Consider the following 17,786-nt stretch of genomic DNA (forward strand, 5'->3'; position numbering starts at 1 on the left):
TGTGTGAATAATGAGTAATGACACACGCATACTACCATTAAGGTCAGTGAGATATTGGCATCTGTGTATTCTTTTCACTAATACAAAAAAAGCCTTCCAGTCTGTCATAGAAACTAAATGTTGAAAGAGGGGAACGTTGACACAGCTTCCAAAAATTTTCAGATTCAAAAAAAGCATCACATACGATCCAAATAAAAAATTCTCTTTCATGTCTTGCATGAATACACAATGCCGTTAGCTTAGCTGCAGCCACGGCATGTTCACGGTTAAATTGGTCTCCGAAACCCTATCGATTCCGCAATGAACCGGACCGGAGATGAATGTAGCGATTAGCGTTTGTCTTCCGGTGGAGATATGCAGGCCTGTCCTGCAGCCACCCTTTCTGCCCCTGTCTGTGTGTCAGTTACCCTGTTAGCGGTGGCGAACCGCCACCAACGTTCACAGCCATGGGAGAAAAGTGTCCTCATTGCATGCTAATTTCATGGGCTGGCATGACCTATAACACCAAAACTCATGGGACATGTGTGGTTATGAATAAAACATGCTAATATTACAGCGAATTAATAACCTTTAGTCATAATTATTCCCGCAATGAATCTTTGAAGGTTTCCGGCTCATTTTCAGCCAGAGAGATGGTGGTATTGTGCCTCATTCCCTCACATTAGCGGTTGCCACCACTCAAGAGGGCCACCACGCCCTTGCCCTATATTTGCGTTCTGATTCATCTGAAAATGTCTGGTTGGGGTCCTGTCGCTGGATGCAGTTTTATGCAGACAGAGCTCCTGCGGTCAGGGCTATTGGCGTGCAATTATAGGGGCGGATTTGGATCGCATGCATCAAAGGTACCGTGAAACGCGCCATGAGGAAAGCCCAGCTAATAGTACTCATCACTGGATTGCCCTTGAAAAATTCTCCCTACTGTGCAATCAGCCACACAAACAGGGAGCTTAGTGTGATATAGTACCTAACAGAGCACTAAGCACTAAATATTATATGCAGTTATGTCGTGATTGTTATGCGGATAATGCCCAAGCGCCAGTAAATCATATTCATTTAAGGCCGTTTGTAGAGACGTCCCCAGGTCTTCAGAACAAGGAAGCGCAGAAAGCATTTTCCCTTATTCAACCCTGCCATCCTGTTCCTGCTCTGAGGGAACAAAACCGAAGAATTGGACCCCGATCCGAGAAGGGTGGTGACTAGAAAGCAGCTCCTTTGATGGCCCGGCATGTGGAAGAGCCTTAAGGCTGAAATCTCTCCATTCAGCGTAGCTAACCAAGACGGGAACAACAGCTCTGTTAGACGTGTCGGATCAGAGGGTGGATTAAGGGGTTGGATATGCTCTCTCTCTCTCTCTCTCTCATACACACACACACACACACACGTGTCCTGGAGGAACAGGTAAGCCAGGAATAAAAGCAGCAACACCGCAGGTGCCCCCAGTAATGGCGGCGGGGAGATTATTAAGGTTCCGGCGCGGCAGCATAAAGGAGGGACGGAGGCAGAATGCCGCCTGCATCGCTCTGTCGGCAGACCTCGGAATGAGAGGTGTCCGTGAGATGGAAGGAAAATTCTGGAATCCAACCTTTAAAGTTCACTCTTCCCACATGTCATTTCTTGCCTTATTCGGAGGTCGACAGACACTGTGAAAATATCTATCTATCTATCTATCTATCTATCTATCTATCTATCTATCTATCTATCTATCTATCTATCTATCATCTATCTATCTATCTATCTATCTATCTATCTATCTAAATCTATATCTATATCTATATCCATACATGCATATCTATATATATATAAATATATAAAGGACCAAGTTTTATCTCCACTAGAGCTGGGATGAAACTAAACACAAGTTTCCAAGGTCATATATTTCCCTAATTTCTGTGACTTGGAGCAGCCATTGGTACAGATGGGATTCCTGCGAGGAGAGAGTCATTTTTCAGGCTTGTGTCACATTTCCGCTTGCTTATTTAACATCGCTGGGGGCTGCTCCCTTTATGGTGCCATGCAGCCCAGCCAAAGCGCACGATGTGAAAATTACACACTGCAGACATGGCTGCCTGAGCAGACGGCAGGCCAGGAGGTGAAAGGTTCAGATGCGCGCATTGTCATCCGGGGGGCGCCAGACCGTTACACGCGAGGTCAAGCTGAGGTCACATGGATTATAAAGCCGCTGCGCTTCTGGAAGGTGTCTGCGGGGGCCCTCTGAGGTGATTCATTACAAGGTGAGCTGACTGATTTAAGAGCAGGGGCCGAGCCGTCAATCTGCCCATTAGCTTCTCCCCCCAGACAAACGGCTGAGTTTCAGCATCTCTGTGTTATTAGCCCCACTGCCAGGGACAGAGATGGCCACCGTTCTGCTTTTTAGCCGAGCGGACCGGAGCTGGTGGCCTTTGGTGGGAAGCGTTAGACACGAGATAGTGCCGCGATTCTTGGACAGAGAGAGAGAGAGAGAGAGAGGGAGAGAGGCCAGAGAGAGGGATGGCAAGAAGGAGCACAAGGCAACATACTTACAGCATCCAGACCCCCAGCATTAATCATTCACGGCTTCACATTACGTCTGTGGTGTAAAAATATTCATGAGCATAATGTTGCCTGACGCCTGTTCTATTAAAAACATGAAGGGGGGGGGGGGGGTGAAGACAGGAGACGGTGGTTGCCAGATCTTCACCGTGTTTTATTTACAGCTGGATAAGCGGGACCTCTGCGCAGACCCTGTGTGCTGGAAAAACTGTGCAGGTCCTTTTGATGCGATGCCACATCATGGCCCAGATGAGAACAGGCGGCTCATTCTCGCCAAATTACAGAGCTGGCCTCTGCCTTGGCGACCCGTAATGCGGTAGAATCCGCGGCCCACATTTAAAATAATCGACAGAATCGTGTTACCGTCATGTCCACCGTCGGTGCCGAAGCCCGGCCAGGGTTTAGCACGATCATCCCAACAGCGGAACAGAAATCCGACTCCGGTAATTTCCCTAGATGGTGTCAACATCTGGCAGCGGCTGTGGTCCGGGAGCTGGTTTGCCACCAGCCCCCCCTCAGCTGTATTGTGGGGAGCCACGGAAAAAAATGAGATGAGCAACTCCTTTACTACGGATGAGCGAAGCACTGCTTCAGATGGGGTCCTCTGTGCGGCGAGGCCACGAATGAAAACACGAGCGAGCCACCTGCTCCCCTCCGCCCCCAAAGCCTAATGACACCCCCAGTGATGAGGGGCTGGCACTCAGCAAGGGGCTCACCGGCATGGAGATGCTGGGGATCCACCAGCCAATTATAAAACGGCTGAGGTTCCTAGTTTTGTCATCATTCTCCTTCTCTTCTCAGGCATGAATCGTTCCCCTCCCATTTTGTGTTTGAACCCATTCTCGATATTTGCTCCAGATTAAGATACATATTTTTAGACCTATGGGGATGGTGCATGGTTCAGTGCATTGGGATGCTGTGCATAAGATCAGAATGTTGCTAGTTCAAATCCCAGATTTGGCAGATTGATTTCACTGTTGGGACCATAGAGCGAAGCCCTTACCCTTGTTTAATCCTGCTTCCTCAAGAAAATACAAGTCCACCAAAGTTTATTTTTCATGTCTCAGAAAAGTCTGTATGCCAGTGTCCCTGTGTGCTGCTCTGGCTCTCTGGTTGGTGGAGCTCGGATCAGTACGGCCCGGTGGCCGAGGGCTCAGAAGCAGCGGCTCGGATTAAACTTGAGCAGCACTTCTGGTCCTGGAAGGCATAGACCTTCCCCCACTGACAGCACGGAAAAAAAAACTTTTTAAGGGCCTGTTCGGCTGAGTCTGTGAAAACTGCGATCCACCTGAGTTTGTTTCTCTCGTCGCGAAAGATCAAACGAAACTGCTAGGTGATATTTGACTATTCATGAAGCATTTGCATGCAAGCCAGTCCACTAATTAATACTCACAGGGATTACGGATTAATCCATGAAAGGGATTAGCAACATTCAGATCATTCCGGAAAAGGCCTTCTTTAGATTTCCACCTAGTACGGATTTTTCATTTAATACAAAGAATTGCGCCAGTAATCAGCTGAATCCAGTCAGGGAAGACTGACCAATGAGCTTTCATCACCCCATTTTTCACAACCACATTTAAAATGTAGTACTGCTGTCACCTTGGATTCTCCCACAGCCAGCTCACTTAAACATGTTTTTTGGGCTAGTGGAGGAAACTGAAGTACCTGGAGAAAACTCAAATGAATATGGGAAAAACATGCAACACCCACCCGGAGCCAAGGCTGAGATTCGAACCTACAATCATGAACGCTCAACGCTATAGGGCCAGCCACCAAGGCATCCATCTTTTAACTGAACCACAAATGTTACAAAATTACAACTCAACAGTAGCATATATGAGGACGACTGGAGTGTAGCAAGTTTCATAACAGTCCGAGAGGTGGATCTGAACAAATGTGTGCCAGATGGGCCGGTTCAAGCGAAGAGAGAAATTAGGTTCTGCAACCCGTTAGTGGGCGGAGTTAACTTGAGCCATCCTATACTGCCTAGATATACTGCACCGACGAAAGGATTAAAACAGTGAATGGTAGCGCAAAACAGTCCCACTGACTATGGGTTTCAAAGCCAGAGGACACCACAAAGGGGACAGCGAATCTGTGACAGGTACGAGGAACATCGCTGGCAGCCAAAGTGCTGTTCCCAGTGTGAGACCTACTCGAAAAGCGATTAACGCAGAAGCTTCAAAAGCACCAGCTGGGCTTTGCTCACGAGGGCAACCAAAAGGCGCCAAGGAGGAGAAACCATCCATGCAGGAGTACGGGAGCGGGAGCAGTGTTTCCCAAATAAATATCCCAAACCTAGCAGACAAGGAGCAGCAGCTCCTCAGTTGACTCGAAGCTAACAGATTTTTGGAGAAGGTGGAGACGAAAACAATTTTCATTGTACATTCTGTTCCCATGGGCTGAAGAAGCAAACGACATCCAATAACTTTTACAGTCTTTTTTTTTAAGCTGGTAGCCAGCACTCTTCTTTATAGTACTGCGAACAACGCGTGGGAGTACATGGATGTTGCAGATGATCCGGCAGTTTAACGAGCGCAGACCAGCTTGGCGTGGGGATTTATTTATTATTTTATACCGCGGGTGAATGGTGTTTCCATGACTCATTCCCTCCCAGAGGTATTGATGTAAACCAGCCCTCTGCTTCAGCATTAGGCTTCAGTCCTGTGCCATGGCCTAAACTTTACTTTGCTTACCTTTGCTATAGAGCCCTTCAAATGGGGCAACATAAAGTACTATACACATTGGGCATCTACTAGTGGAAACTCATTTTCTGTATGCAACTCATTTATAATGTATGTTTTGAGTATTCTGCGTGAAGATTTCAAAGGTCTACTTTTTGTTAACAATTGTTCCTACCAACTCACACTTGAACAAATTCAACCCAGATAAAAAAATAAATAAATAAATTGACAACAATCCAGGAAAGTTCATGAAAACCTGCCCACAAACTAGCCCAGCTAGTAACTCCCTGTAATCTCGCAGGGCGGGGCGAGGGTTCAGCTTTGTCTGGCAGAATTGTATTGTACCCCGATGACCTCTACATCGCCCGCAAATCCCGTTTTCGTAAAGTTCCTGCATAGCGATGAAGAACCCAGCAGTTATCGATTGTCTGCGACTGTAAGAGGAATTCGATAAGCCTGTGCTGCCCAGAATAACAATTGTAAAAGTGCGGCTTTGCGCTAACCGGATATCTGAACGTTCCTGAAAACCGGCGGAAGGAACGGTCGATACTAACAATCAACAAGGCAGTTATCCGAGGTCATGGTCAAGTAACATGCAGCGGACCTCCAATACTGAAAATCGCAAAACTGTTGACTGTACGCTAACCATTCAGGTTCCAAAGTTGCCCGGCTATTTTGTCGATGCATCCATGCAGACATTTTGTCGCGGCACCATTACGCGGCTGCTTGAATAGCTGGATTTTATATGCTGCACGAGTGAAACGCCAGAATCAGGGACAGGCACAGACAGCACAGGATTAACTGCTACACTAGCTGCTTTCAGAACCCCTTACAAACCAAACCAAAACTAAACTAGAACTTTGTACAGATGTCCTACTTGTACTTCCTAATACAAATCTAAGATCAGAGGGGGAAGGAAAAAAAACACACGCTTCATGCAAATTACATCTTTTATTAGATTCTTGTTTAAACAAGTCCCACAATAACACAGGGGAACAAAACAACAGGTTTAAGCAAATCCAAGTTAATATTAAACAAGCCTTTGCCATTCCTTCTGGAATTATCAGTGAACTGTCACAACCAGGGCTGAAGTCCCCATGATAGAAGCTGGCTGCTTCTAACGATGCCACACAGGATTTCCTGGGGATGGTACCTACCATCTGTTTTATTAGATTTTTTTAATTTGACACAGCCAAAAGCCCACTTAAGTATTCATGGAGACACGCTGAATACACTTATACAGTTCATATTAAGGTCATACAAGAAATATATATATTTTTTTAAATTGTCAGAAGGACAGTGTGGCAGTGAGCCCTTGCCGATTGAGAAGCGGGGCAGCAGGGACTAAGCGACGGCAGCAGACGCTGGCGTGGAGCTCCGCGCTGGCCGGGTGGGTCACACACGTGTGTGCAGGTGGTCGGCCCGCTTGGGTTCCGTCCCTTTTCGTTTTCTGCCTTTGGAATTTCCCGCAGACGACTCTTCCCGGATTTCCAGTTGTTAAAAGGGGCCTCGGCCCCAAGCGCTTATTAAATCCCCAGCAATAAGCGATCTGTGCGCAACAGGACGCCGCTAAGGTGCCGCCAATGCAACGCCCGGGGCAACGCAGACGCCCTCACTGGCTTTAATTGTTAAGAACAGAGGAGCGGACCAAGTGGCGGGGACGGGGGGAGTGGAAGGGTCAAGTAGCAAGCGGGTGGAATGAACCAAGCTGAGAGGGAGGGAGGGAGGGACAGAGCAGACCTAGCGCCGAGCAGACAGGCACGCGGAGCATACTAAGTAGGAAGGGGGAGACTAGTTTGCACTCCCTGGATTAGAACTTGTGTCACAAGGTCTTTCTTTTTAGGGCACGATAGATTTTGTCTGCTTCGCAAATGCTCCAATTCAGAGTAACTGAGCTCACAGCTTTAAAATAACTCACTAGTATGAAACCGTAGACTTGCTGCCCAGGTACATCTGATCTGAAAATCCCAGAAGCCCCCACATCATTACTAAATACCTTCATAAAGCTTCTGCAGACACACTGTGCTCTCAAACCAAACAGCTATACAACTAACACACTTTAACGGAATTATAAGCAGGCGAAATAACGCCACAGATTTGTTTCCTAGTGCTGCTGGAGACTGAGTGCCACAGAAAGAGTTTTTCTGGGTCGCCCCGAAAGCCGCTAACCCGGCCAGTGAGACACACGACACCAGCCAGGGAGCAGAATCTTTGACCCGGTTTACGGTGCTGAGCACGGCCAGAGGAAAATGCGCTAGTGGGCGGGGTCCCAGCCACTGTAGCTAGGAGACATTCTGCTGACCCGCTTTGTGATACCTTAAACTGGGGAATAGACACCCGAGAGATTTCAGAAAAATCGCTACCCCCCCCCCCCCTCCAAGCCGACGGCCTCAAACAGAAAGGCTGGCAAACGGAAGAAGGGTCCAGGGTCTTGGTCTTCCGCGGGTGGCCTTGAACGGCCAGACGATAGCAGGCGACGCAAGGAACATGAACTCCACTCTGTCCCCTCAGGGTGTCCGTAACAACCTGCACACACACACACCCTGCAAAGAAAAGCAGGAATTACGGCAAACGGTGGCCCTCCCCTCCGTTTACAAGCTACACAGGGGCACCAACAACCCGGCTTGATTGGGCATTCAGGACAGACACCACTGCTAATACACGAGTATCTATCCTTAATTCAGTTACAGATTTGTTATTTTGGTCCAATCTGGAAATCTGGTAGAAAGACAAAACAATGATGTGCGAAACCTGATACAAGCACTTTCCTGTAACTGCAACCTTCTCTGCAGCAGCACATAAACCACATCAATAAAATTCACTTCAAGGAGAAAAAATTATTTTATTTTTTTTTAAACCAGATACATACCTTTCAAGACCCCCGACTCCTGCTCATCTTGAGTCTGAGTCCTTATATGGTCCCACAGACAGACCAATTTGTCATGTGATTACCTGGGGAAGGGGCAGGGTGGGGGGAGGAGAATCATTTACCGTTCTTGAGGATGGAGCAGCAGAATAAAAGTAGACTCATGCAAGGCTTACATTCCATAGCAAAGTCATGCAACTCAAGCTTGTGGGAACAACTCGCTACTGATAAATTACGGCTCAGATGCACTTCAGAGGTTACACTGGGAAACATTTACGCTGAAATTAAGCAAAAGAAAGCGTAGCAGCAGCTCAACTGATCTACAGATATTGATCTAGATTTGGAATGTTTTTTTTTTTTAGCAAGAGTTGCATTACAATCTGTTCTTTGCTATATTAAATGTTAGTGCACAATTAAATCTGTTTTGGAAACAGCTATTTTAGTTCTGCTTTTTTCCCCTCTGATTTTTAAAGTACTTTTTTTAAATAAACAACTTACACGCATTTACTGGCAATTTATGTATAATATATATGTACTGTATATAGAATACTGAATTACAGATTTAGGATTAGGGTTTACCTTTTGTGGTCGCTTTATCGTTAAGCATTCCTTCTCCTTGCGATAATTTTCTTTAATAAAAACAGCCAACACGTCTTTGCGGCAAACAAGTGATCGCCCTGCAAGCTAAACTTGAATGTTGTTTAAATCCAGTTATTTCAGACTAGCAGTACATTCTCATGAAGAGGGAGATCACAGTATTCACTTTTTTAAAAAATAAAATGCCCTAAAACTGCAGAGGGACTCTAACACATAGCCTTGGTTAAGCCTCTCAGATTTATTTTATAGTGTACATAAAAAGTCTTACCTCTAGATCCTTTTTAATATAAAAAGAGAAAAAGATGAAAAATAAGTTGTGCCTTTTTTTGTGAAGAGAATCACATCTTAACACCTTTTAGTTTTTGTTTAATTCTTCCAACTACATGCATACATTTAACTTTAAATATCTGGCTTCATGGTCAACTAAAGTAATCTGTTTAAGAATTATTTAAAAAAAAAAAAAATCGTATTTCATTATTTTGAGAAACCAAAAAAAAATACCAGGTTTTGTTTGATAGAAAACAAACTAGGCTTTATTGACAAAACGCTGCAAAACATTTTTGGACATATTTAGGTACCTATTTAGGCAAGCTTACACAAGTAGCATTTTGCATTTTACGGTGAGGGTACAGATATTAATGTCAATACAGTTTTTGTAGTTTTTAAGTATGTACAAAGATGGGGTTTAGCTGCAGTATCCCTTTGTGAGAAGGCCATGTGGAGATTTGTCCCAATCCTTCAGAAGTTTACATGTTCTTTTGTTTATGGCGCATCACATGCTAAGCCTAGCAGGAAAATGCAAATCAGCGAGATGAACAGTTTTGACTGACTGCTAGGAGCCAATGGTAGCGTTACACTTTTTAAAAATTGAGGATTTTAGGACAGTTCATCTCAACAGTGCCTAACAGGGCTATATTTCAAAACTCATTAAGGTACAATCCAAACTATTATGGAAAACTAGGCTAAAACTAGATGAACAGCTTTTAAGACTATTTAAAACAATACGATGGATACATTAAGTCGCTGGCAAATTTTTGTTCATTCACTGGTATTAATGCTTCTGGCCTATATTACATAAAGGAAGTTTAGTGGTTTTATTTCGCAGAAGACAGAATTTTGAAATGTAGCCTAAATGGGAGTCTGCAACTGTCACTTTACGTACTTTTAAAGCAAGAAATTAAAATGGTAAACTTCAAAATTAACAAGATTATAGACAGTCCTCTGGAACTGAACAATCTGAAACTGGATAATTTGTTCTCTTTTTTGTGGTTTTTTTGAGTTTTTTTTTTTTTTTTAAATGAAAACATTAGAAAGTTTGTCAACAATGCAAAAAAAAGCGAGGGGGGAGAAGAAAAGATAAAAGCAAAATTAAAAGCTCGTAAAGAAAGCTGACCTACGTGCTGCCTAACGGTGTAAAATGACTAGTTCTTGACAAATATACAAGTTGATTCCCAAAAATCCAGTCGTAGGAAAAAGGAAAAAAAAACAAAAACCACAAACGGACAATTACTTTTGTCTGGTTGCTTAAAGCGAGAGCTGCCGTGGGTGACAGCAGCTTGGTGGAGCCACACGCTAAAGCAAACTTCCGCTGGGGCCGCTCAGTATCTTCCGTATGGGTGTTCCCTGTAGGCTCCTTTGGCTGGCCGTGCTGGGGGTGCCTTCCCACCCGCAGCTGGCCGCGTCCCGTTCCAGTCATCCTGACCTATGGGGAGGAAAAGCGGGAAAGGCCCAACCACGTGCTTAACTTCAATAGACCAAAAAATCCCAGAGGCGGCCACAGATGACCCTGAACTTGGTCCGACAAAGCTGCAGAACCACACGTTGACAGAATATGGATAAGGAGTCACACCAGGCATGAAGCCACAATGCACACCGGGATGAGGGATAATCTCTACACTCTCTACACTCTACCATTCATGTTCACCAGTAAGATCCTAAGACTGCTTTAGGAAATCCAGGGCACTAGGTATGTTCCAAATAAGTCATGGAGATGCAAGGATCTCTCCACACATATACATGAAAGCGATGTGACCATTTTAAGCACAACAAATATATACATGTTACTGGGCATCGCTGTTGGCATAAATCTGGAAAGGCCCCTTTAAAACAAAACAACCCCCTTCAGAATAGCTAAAAGGGATATATAAATAGGGTAAGGATTCCCAGAGCACATTTTTTAGCTTGTGGTCTGTATATTTACATCAACAGATATTTGGTTTGGAACAGAGTTTCTTTTCTGGGACGTGCAGAACTTACCGTAAGTCTCATAGGCTTCCTGGGCCTCCCCATGTCCGTAGTCATAGTACTCTGGCTCTCTGTGAAGGAGGAAAAGTGGTCAGCCAATCAGGTTGGTCAAAGGGGATAGCCAATCAGGTTGGCCACCCGCATGATGCACTTGATCAATGCAGAGCTACCACCCCTAACAAAAATGTCTGGGATGAGCAGTGCATGCAAATCCCGTTTCCCAGCTTGCTTAAAAGCAGCACCCACACTGGTCTGACACTGTACAGGAAGCGACCCAACATGCTCCCAAAAGCATGGGGTGTGGATCTCATGGACTCGTTAGCCTCCCCAAAAGCTCATGCACACCAGGTGTCGATCTCTCAGGCCTTACAGCGATGACTTACGCTTGGGGCTGGGTGTAGTAGGTGTCGTAAGACTCATATGCTGGCTCTGCATAGCTTTCTTCATAAGCCTGGCAAAGGAGTAAAGAACATGTGTTCATCGGGTTAGTCAAGGACAGACAGTCCGGGCGAATGATTAAAAAAAAAAAAAGGAAAAACAAATTAAACGATAAATCCGAACTCACATATTCATCGTAATGCTCGGGGGCGGGGGGATGTGGTGGGGGCATCCTCTGGGGTCCCGGGGCAGGTGGTCTAGCACGTGTGGCGGCCGCGCCTCGAGTCGGTTGAGCAGGAGGTCCGCCGCGGCTCGAAGGACCACCTCTGACAGTGGCGCCTCTCGCTGGGCCGCCCCGGGGTGTTCCTCCACGGGGCGGCAAGGCTCGTCCCCTGGGGATCGCGGGTGGTCAATTGTGAAAGGTCCTCCAGTACAGCCCAATCAGCAAACCTCACAGGCCCTTCCAGCAAAGTCCGCCCCTTCAGATGGGCAACAATGACTACCGATGCACAGCAGGCATCCAGGACAACTAAACAGTACCAGTGAAATTTGAGAAAATCTTGAGATGTTGAAAACTTATCTTGATCTTTGCAATATTCAATTTGTATTACTTCATTGCCTCAAGGCCTTTGCTACGAGGCGAATAACAGCTAAAACAGAGACAAAAGCACTAAAAGCACACGTCCCCAGAATTTTGACTGATACTGCATATCAAGCAAGAAGAGTTGTCCAAAAATCAATCAACTTGATTCACCAAAGACATTAACACTTCCTCGGGATCTGATTTGGCGGGCTGGTTACACCCAATATTCGGAACAAGATAAATACTACATAGAGCAGAGCGCATTCGAATAACTCGCAAGCACATCTGTGAGGCTGGGAGAGCGGCGCGGCTCGGCTTGTGTACCCCAGTGACACTGAATGTAATTGCACGCATCGAATATAGGAACACTGCACATGGGTGCATAATGACAACACAGCCTGGGGCGAGAGAGATGAGTCACAAAGTGAGAGGGAAGCAGACTAGAAGCCGGAGGGAGAGTGGCGGCCTACCGGGCGGCTTGGGAGGGGGGCGGCGGGGCCCCGCGACCTCGGACTGGTGGGCCTCCTCGGCCCCGGCCTGTGGGTTCCTGGCCTCCGTTCAGGTAACTCATCTCCATGAACTGCTCCTGGCAGATGTCGTCCATCATGTCCTGGGGTGGGGAAGGGAGCCGGTCAGGGGTTTATGGCACGGGGGGGGGGGGCTGAGCGATTAAGAGTGTGAGATTTACAGCGGACTGCATGCCGAACGAGGCGCCCAGCCTGATGAGCTTAACACGAGGCGCCGTGTTCTAGCTACTAAAAGTGCCAAAAGCGGCAGGTCCAACACTGCTTTACACGCGTGACACGGACTAAAGATACTTAGCAACGCAGACACATACCGGCATAGTGCCCATGGAGAGGGTCCAACCAACAAAGCAGAGCATTAATAAAAGCACAGACCTGACGCTGGCCGACACTCACAGGAAACAGGAACTTCTTGACCTCCTCCATGGCGTGGGCCATACGCAGATAGGCCTCAGGCACCGGGGCAAACACCTCTATGAACACGTGCAGCTCCATGGACAGGTGGGCGTACTTGGGCTCGCCGCTCTTCCTCAGGCCTTCCTCCTTTAACGGGGACACACACACACACACACACACACACAGACAGTCAAGGATCTGGTTAAGCATCCAAGTAGCAGGCAGCAGCACCAGAGCACAGATTCTCGGCCATAACTATACTGATACCATTTATTTTAAAATAATGAGTGTAAGGAAGAGAAACAGAGTGCAGACTGCAGGGGAGGTAACACCTCTACAAACCGGGGACCACAGGATAGTCACAATGCTCAGTGACACGGACATATTCCCCACTGCTGCAACACGTCAGGCATCAGACAGAACCAAGTAGTGAACTTAACCTGACCTCCGACCAGCGGAGCGCCGCTAGTGCTCACCTTGGCTTTGTCCCTCATGGAGCCCTTCCCCAGGACTGATATCTTGGCGCCCGTCTCTTCCTGTAGACGCTTGATAGTGTTTCCTTGAGGTCCGAGAATCTTCCCAACAAAATTGAACTAAAAGAAAGAAAAAAAAACAAATGTATTAAGCAGTCATAAGAGGGGAAATGAGGCTTTAAAACCCACAGGGGGCGGGATTATTATGCACCATTGGTCACTGGTTTAATCCAATGTGAACCAATAAGCAGCCAGAGAAATGGGACAGACCAGTCTAATACCACAGTGCACTGTGATCCCACTTACGGCGGGTTCTGCAGCTTTCTCCAGCTCCCATGATTAACACTTTATTTAAATATGACATTGGGGGCAAACAAAGTGAGGATGAAAAAAAATATCGTATGGCCTACAGGCTTGTATTGGGAGACTATGCCATGCACTCATGCCAAAAAGAAAGAAAAAAAAAAACCAAACAAACTAGCCAAGGTTATCACGGTGCAGTTCTGTTCCCCATTACACATGACTGTCAGGAGAAACTGGCACATCTGTACGGAGGGGGGAGGCTGGAGGCTGCCGTTTACACTCAAGGTGCCGCGAAAGCCCTGCCTACCGGGAGGCTCATCCTCATTCCCACACTGACACGGCTGACGCAGAGAGGAACACACTCGCTTTATCGCCTACAAAACAGAAGGTGGGCGAAATGCGACATTCTGGCAATGAATTCTGGAGCAGCATGAACATAAAACTCCAACGATCCCGTTTGAAGCTCCTGCGGCCACAAGACAGGGACCAAAAGGGAGGACACGCATGGGTAGGGAGCCGGCTGACCTTGGGGTACTGCTTCACTGGGATCAGCACCCTCTCCTTCAGCTTCACGTTCTTCACTGTGAAGAGGTCCAGGTAGGTCTCCCTCTCATCCTTCTTTGTCTCGCCCTTCTGAATCCTCTCGATTTCTGAAATGGACAAAAGGACATCAGACGACTTAGCGAATGAGAAACCACACTGCCAACAACCCTGACTCATCACACCCCATTCTCTGTGAAACAGATTTAGAAGCTCTTCACGAAAAAACTGGACTCTGACAAATCGGATCACAGAAAACTTGCTTTTCTCCATTAGGTTATGCAGAGCAGTGCAACGTTATGGAGCTTCAGCAAACGTACCATATGCTGCACCAGGACAAGTTTGGTGAAATGCCTCACATGTGCTCAAGGCTTTATTGCAGGATGCTGTAGCAACAAGGAGCAGCCAATTCTGAGATCCAGGCAAATCGTGAGCTTTTCATTGCTAATGACGCTGCCAACATCATTTACACAGATGTACGCCTGGGTTCATTAAAGCATTTTTAACAATTTGGCGTTTCATCAAAAAAAGAAGGGACTTTGTTTATTGCCAATGACTCACACACTCATCCACACCATTGCATTTTCCAAGGTATGCATTTCTTAACCCAGCACCGAAGACAACCTTTACGACAGATCAAAATCGCATCTGCTCTCAATAACCCATCTCCCCCCCCCCCCCAAAGCCTGCATTATAAAGGAACTGAAAGGGGGACAAAGACTTCCTTTACTACTCCACAATGTTGTATCCTGGAAATCACATCTGTTAGCTATTAATCATGCAGCTCAATCAGCAGCGCTGTTTCCCACGGCAAACCAGCAGCGCCTGGTTGCTCTGGGCAGGAAAGCCAGCAGCAGTGCAGAGAGAAAGCGGCGCAGGTATAGACGACGGCACAATCCGCGGATCTCGCTCCCTTCGCATCCAACACTCTGACGCGCGATCCATCTCCTCCAGAAACTCCACTCCGCTGCATCCGCAACACCGAAGGGCAACGAGACACTGACCCATGGCAAAACCCCAGTCTGTTTGGCAGAGCATGCAACCAGCAAAATTCCTCCCAGCCGCCAAGCTGGCTGGCCTACCATGCAATTATCCTACAAAGACATTTCAAACAAACGATCCGCTCAGCATTTCCATCCAGCGATCATGAACATGGCGACAATCTGCCCCCCTCCCCCCCCCTCACACTTCTGTCTTCCTTTAGCGTCTTACTGCAGTGGGACCAAGGCGAGACCTGTTCTAACAAGAGGTTTCAGGCACAGCTAACGTGAAACCCAGTTATGCATGCCGGGGAACACGTGTAGGGTCGGACCTAGAACAAGGGAACAGAGAAAGCTACACACATCTGACCCAGAACCAGATCGGCTGATATGCAGAAATCCTTTGGAGACGGAACAGATCAAAAAGCATGAACCGGCAAACAGAACTGCTCGGAGCCGTGTCTTATAAGACTGTGCCATATGACCTTGGTGCCCTGCTCTCTCACTACCACACGCAGAGATATATTGAAAGTGCAGCCTAGCAAATCAGCACCACTCATAAGGGACACAGCGGCATCCAGCATGCTACTGAATACAAGGCTCTATTTCGAGACAGTTGGGCAAACCTACTGCAAATGTTCAGGAAGCATAACATTACCGCTTCTGCAGCAGTACCAGAGATTACCTATCCAGATCATCTGGGGAGACACCACCTAATGCAGAGAGCAAAATCCAACTCTAAATCAAATAAGAGCAAGTTACAAGCAAGCCTTAGGCATGTTGTTAAAAAAAGAATGCCCAAGATCAAATTGATGAGTATCCCCATTTTTCAGCACTTCAAAATTCAAAGCACTTTGTAAAGATCATGAAACATGGGTCTTTACCGTGGTATACAAGATTGTAAAGATATACCGGGACAAGTGTTACGGTAAAGGGATGATTAAAAAAAGAAGCATGATGCATGCGGGTATCTACAGGGCAGTTTGTAAATGCATCAGTTTAGATGAGGACCTAAATAATGGTTAAAATGCCAGGGGGTGACACTGAGTGTGAAATGCCCAGGCATAGCGCAGAAGTAGACAAAACTGCCGATCACAGTCGACAGAGCCATCTTAAACTGCATTCCCGTGCTCGCGAGCCAGTGGTCCTGGGTCACATCCCTCCCGTGCTGTGGGTCTCCCCATTTCCCGAGTGTGACATCCTGTCAACACAGCTGACACCTGATGACGGGCGCCCATCCCCCAGCGTCAGCTGCAGGTGTGCTAAACAGCCATCGCCCTGGTCCTAGACATGGCAGGTCTTTAAAGTCGGTCGCCAGGAGACCCAAAACAAGTGCGCAGTGTTTCCCGTGGGGGAGGGGCACGCTGTTCTTTAAAATAAAGATGCATAAACGTGGGCAAACTTAGCAAATAAGCACGACATACGGCCTTCGGTGAACCTTCCAGTGCCTCCATTAATATTGACCTGATAAGCACTGGATGGTAAATTGGACATTAACCGAAAGATAGGCTGTGTCAGATACCTGAGCAGCGTACTTACGAAGCAAAAACATTTACTGGATGTTCCTGCATATAATCAAACAGCTTGGATAACTTTATACGGGTCCAGGCGACTACACTAAAAGACATGAAGCCCCACAACGCCTGCGGACGTTCAGGCTAAAAACGCAAAACACGAAATGCAAATTACAAAACCATGAAAATCGCCTAAAAAACAAAGCGAGACGTTTTTAAAAAACATGTACATCGTGCACGAAGAACGTGCAATTCAGAATATAGCGAAACACGGCACTTCCGAATACAATGAGAATACATTAAAACAATTAGAACTAAAGCAATTACTCATCTTAAAATACCGACGTGTCTACTTTTATTCTCACACAATAACGCGAACAATGCGAGGTTTCGTTAGCCACGTGTCCGAGGCGAGTCCCGCAAAGGGGGGGTCGGCCGGCCAGTCATGATAGAAACACACAGCAGCTTTGTCCCGGTTACTCCTGGCGTCGCGCACCGCGTGTCGGGCTGCGAGCTGGCCGGCTACAATAAAGAAAACGGCGTCGGATTGAGCCCTCCAATCGCCCCGATAACCGAAACCCCGACCGCTCGCCATTCTCTTCATGCTTCACCATATTTACCTGCAGAAAGAAGTTTCATTGCGTGTGTGAAAGACGAATCCAGGCTGTCCTTTTCTGCCAGCAGTTCAGGGAGATATTTGCTCTCGTTCTCCATTTTGTATGTATTAAGCTAGCTAGTCTTGCGCTTCTTTGAAAAAAGGTAAACTGTTATACAGTAAGGCTTTTTTCCAGTTATAGTTTCCACTTTTCAAGTGATCGGGTACGTTTTATTGATAGTGGCGGGAGGAAATCGCGGTTGAGAGGGACCACTTCTTCCGTCCTTGTAAACACAACCAACGGCTTTCTCCCTCGCTGCCTGAAAATGGAAGAACAAAAGCTTGCGACGGACGAAAAGAATCCGCGAGCCGGAAGTGAGGTCACCAAGATCATACAATCCCGCGCGAGACCGCCCTCTTCGCCATGTTCCGGCTTTTTAAAGCGACAGTACTTTTTCCCCAGCTAAACTTTTACACATACTTATAAATGATCATACACACAGTCAGGATCAATGGGGGAGCAGCTGCTGGCACATGTTACTGAGTCGGCGTCATAGGGGGCATTCCCGAGCCATGC

General features: G+C 46.8%; 1 protein-coding gene across 3 annotated transcripts; it reads right to left on the reverse strand.

Annotated features, from left to right (window-relative positions):
- Positions 1–6,152: 6,152 nt before the first annotated feature.
- Positions 6,153–17,575, reverse strand: khdrbs1b (KH domain containing, RNA binding, signal transduction associated 1b). 3 transcript variants are annotated; one of them, XR_002840644.2, is made up of 11 exons: positions 17,235–17,575; positions 14,106–14,230; positions 13,281–13,397; positions 12,784–12,951; positions 12,355–12,494; positions 11,489–11,693; positions 11,307–11,374; positions 10,936–10,994; positions 10,190–10,381; positions 8,086–8,168; positions 6,153–7,759 (listed from the first exon to the last, which is right to left on the reverse strand). XR_002840644.2 is itself a non-coding variant. In XM_023832127.2 (9 exons), exons 1-9 carry the CDS (start codon positions 17,326–17,328, stop codon positions 10,278–10,280), a joined length of 1,080 nt encoding a protein of 359 aa, XP_023687895.1. In that variant the 5' UTR covers positions 17,329–17,575; the 3' UTR covers positions 9,185–10,277. The 3 variants fall into 3 exon arrangements, 1 of the variants encoding a protein (XP_023687895.1); XR_002840645.2 differs by having other exon boundaries at positions 12,805–12,951; positions 17,235–17,574; XM_023832127.2 differs by lacking the exons at positions 6,153–7,759; positions 8,086–8,168 and having other exon boundaries at positions 9,185–10,381.
- Positions 17,576–17,786: the final 211 nt, after the last annotated feature.

This window comes from Paramormyrops kingsleyae, chromosome 23 (genome assembly GCF_048594095.1).
Source record: "Paramormyrops kingsleyae isolate MSU_618 chromosome 23, PKINGS_0.4, whole genome shotgun sequence".
NCBI lineage: Eukaryota > Metazoa > Chordata > Actinopteri > Osteoglossiformes > Mormyridae > Paramormyrops > Paramormyrops kingsleyae.

Coding starts and splice junctions, on each gene's coding strand:
- khdrbs1b (XM_023832127.2), bottom strand. CDS start 17,328: ATGGAGAACGAGAGCAAATATCTCCCTGAACTGCTGGCAGAAAAGGAC. Junction 13,398..14,105: donor CAGTGAAGCAGTACCCCAAG/GTCAGCCGGCTC, acceptor TCTTTCTTTTAG/TTCAATTTTGTTGGGAAGAT. Junction 10,995..11,306: donor TACTACACCCAGCCCCAAGC/GTAAGTCATCGC, acceptor CCTCCTTCACAG/AGAGCCAGAGTACTATGACT.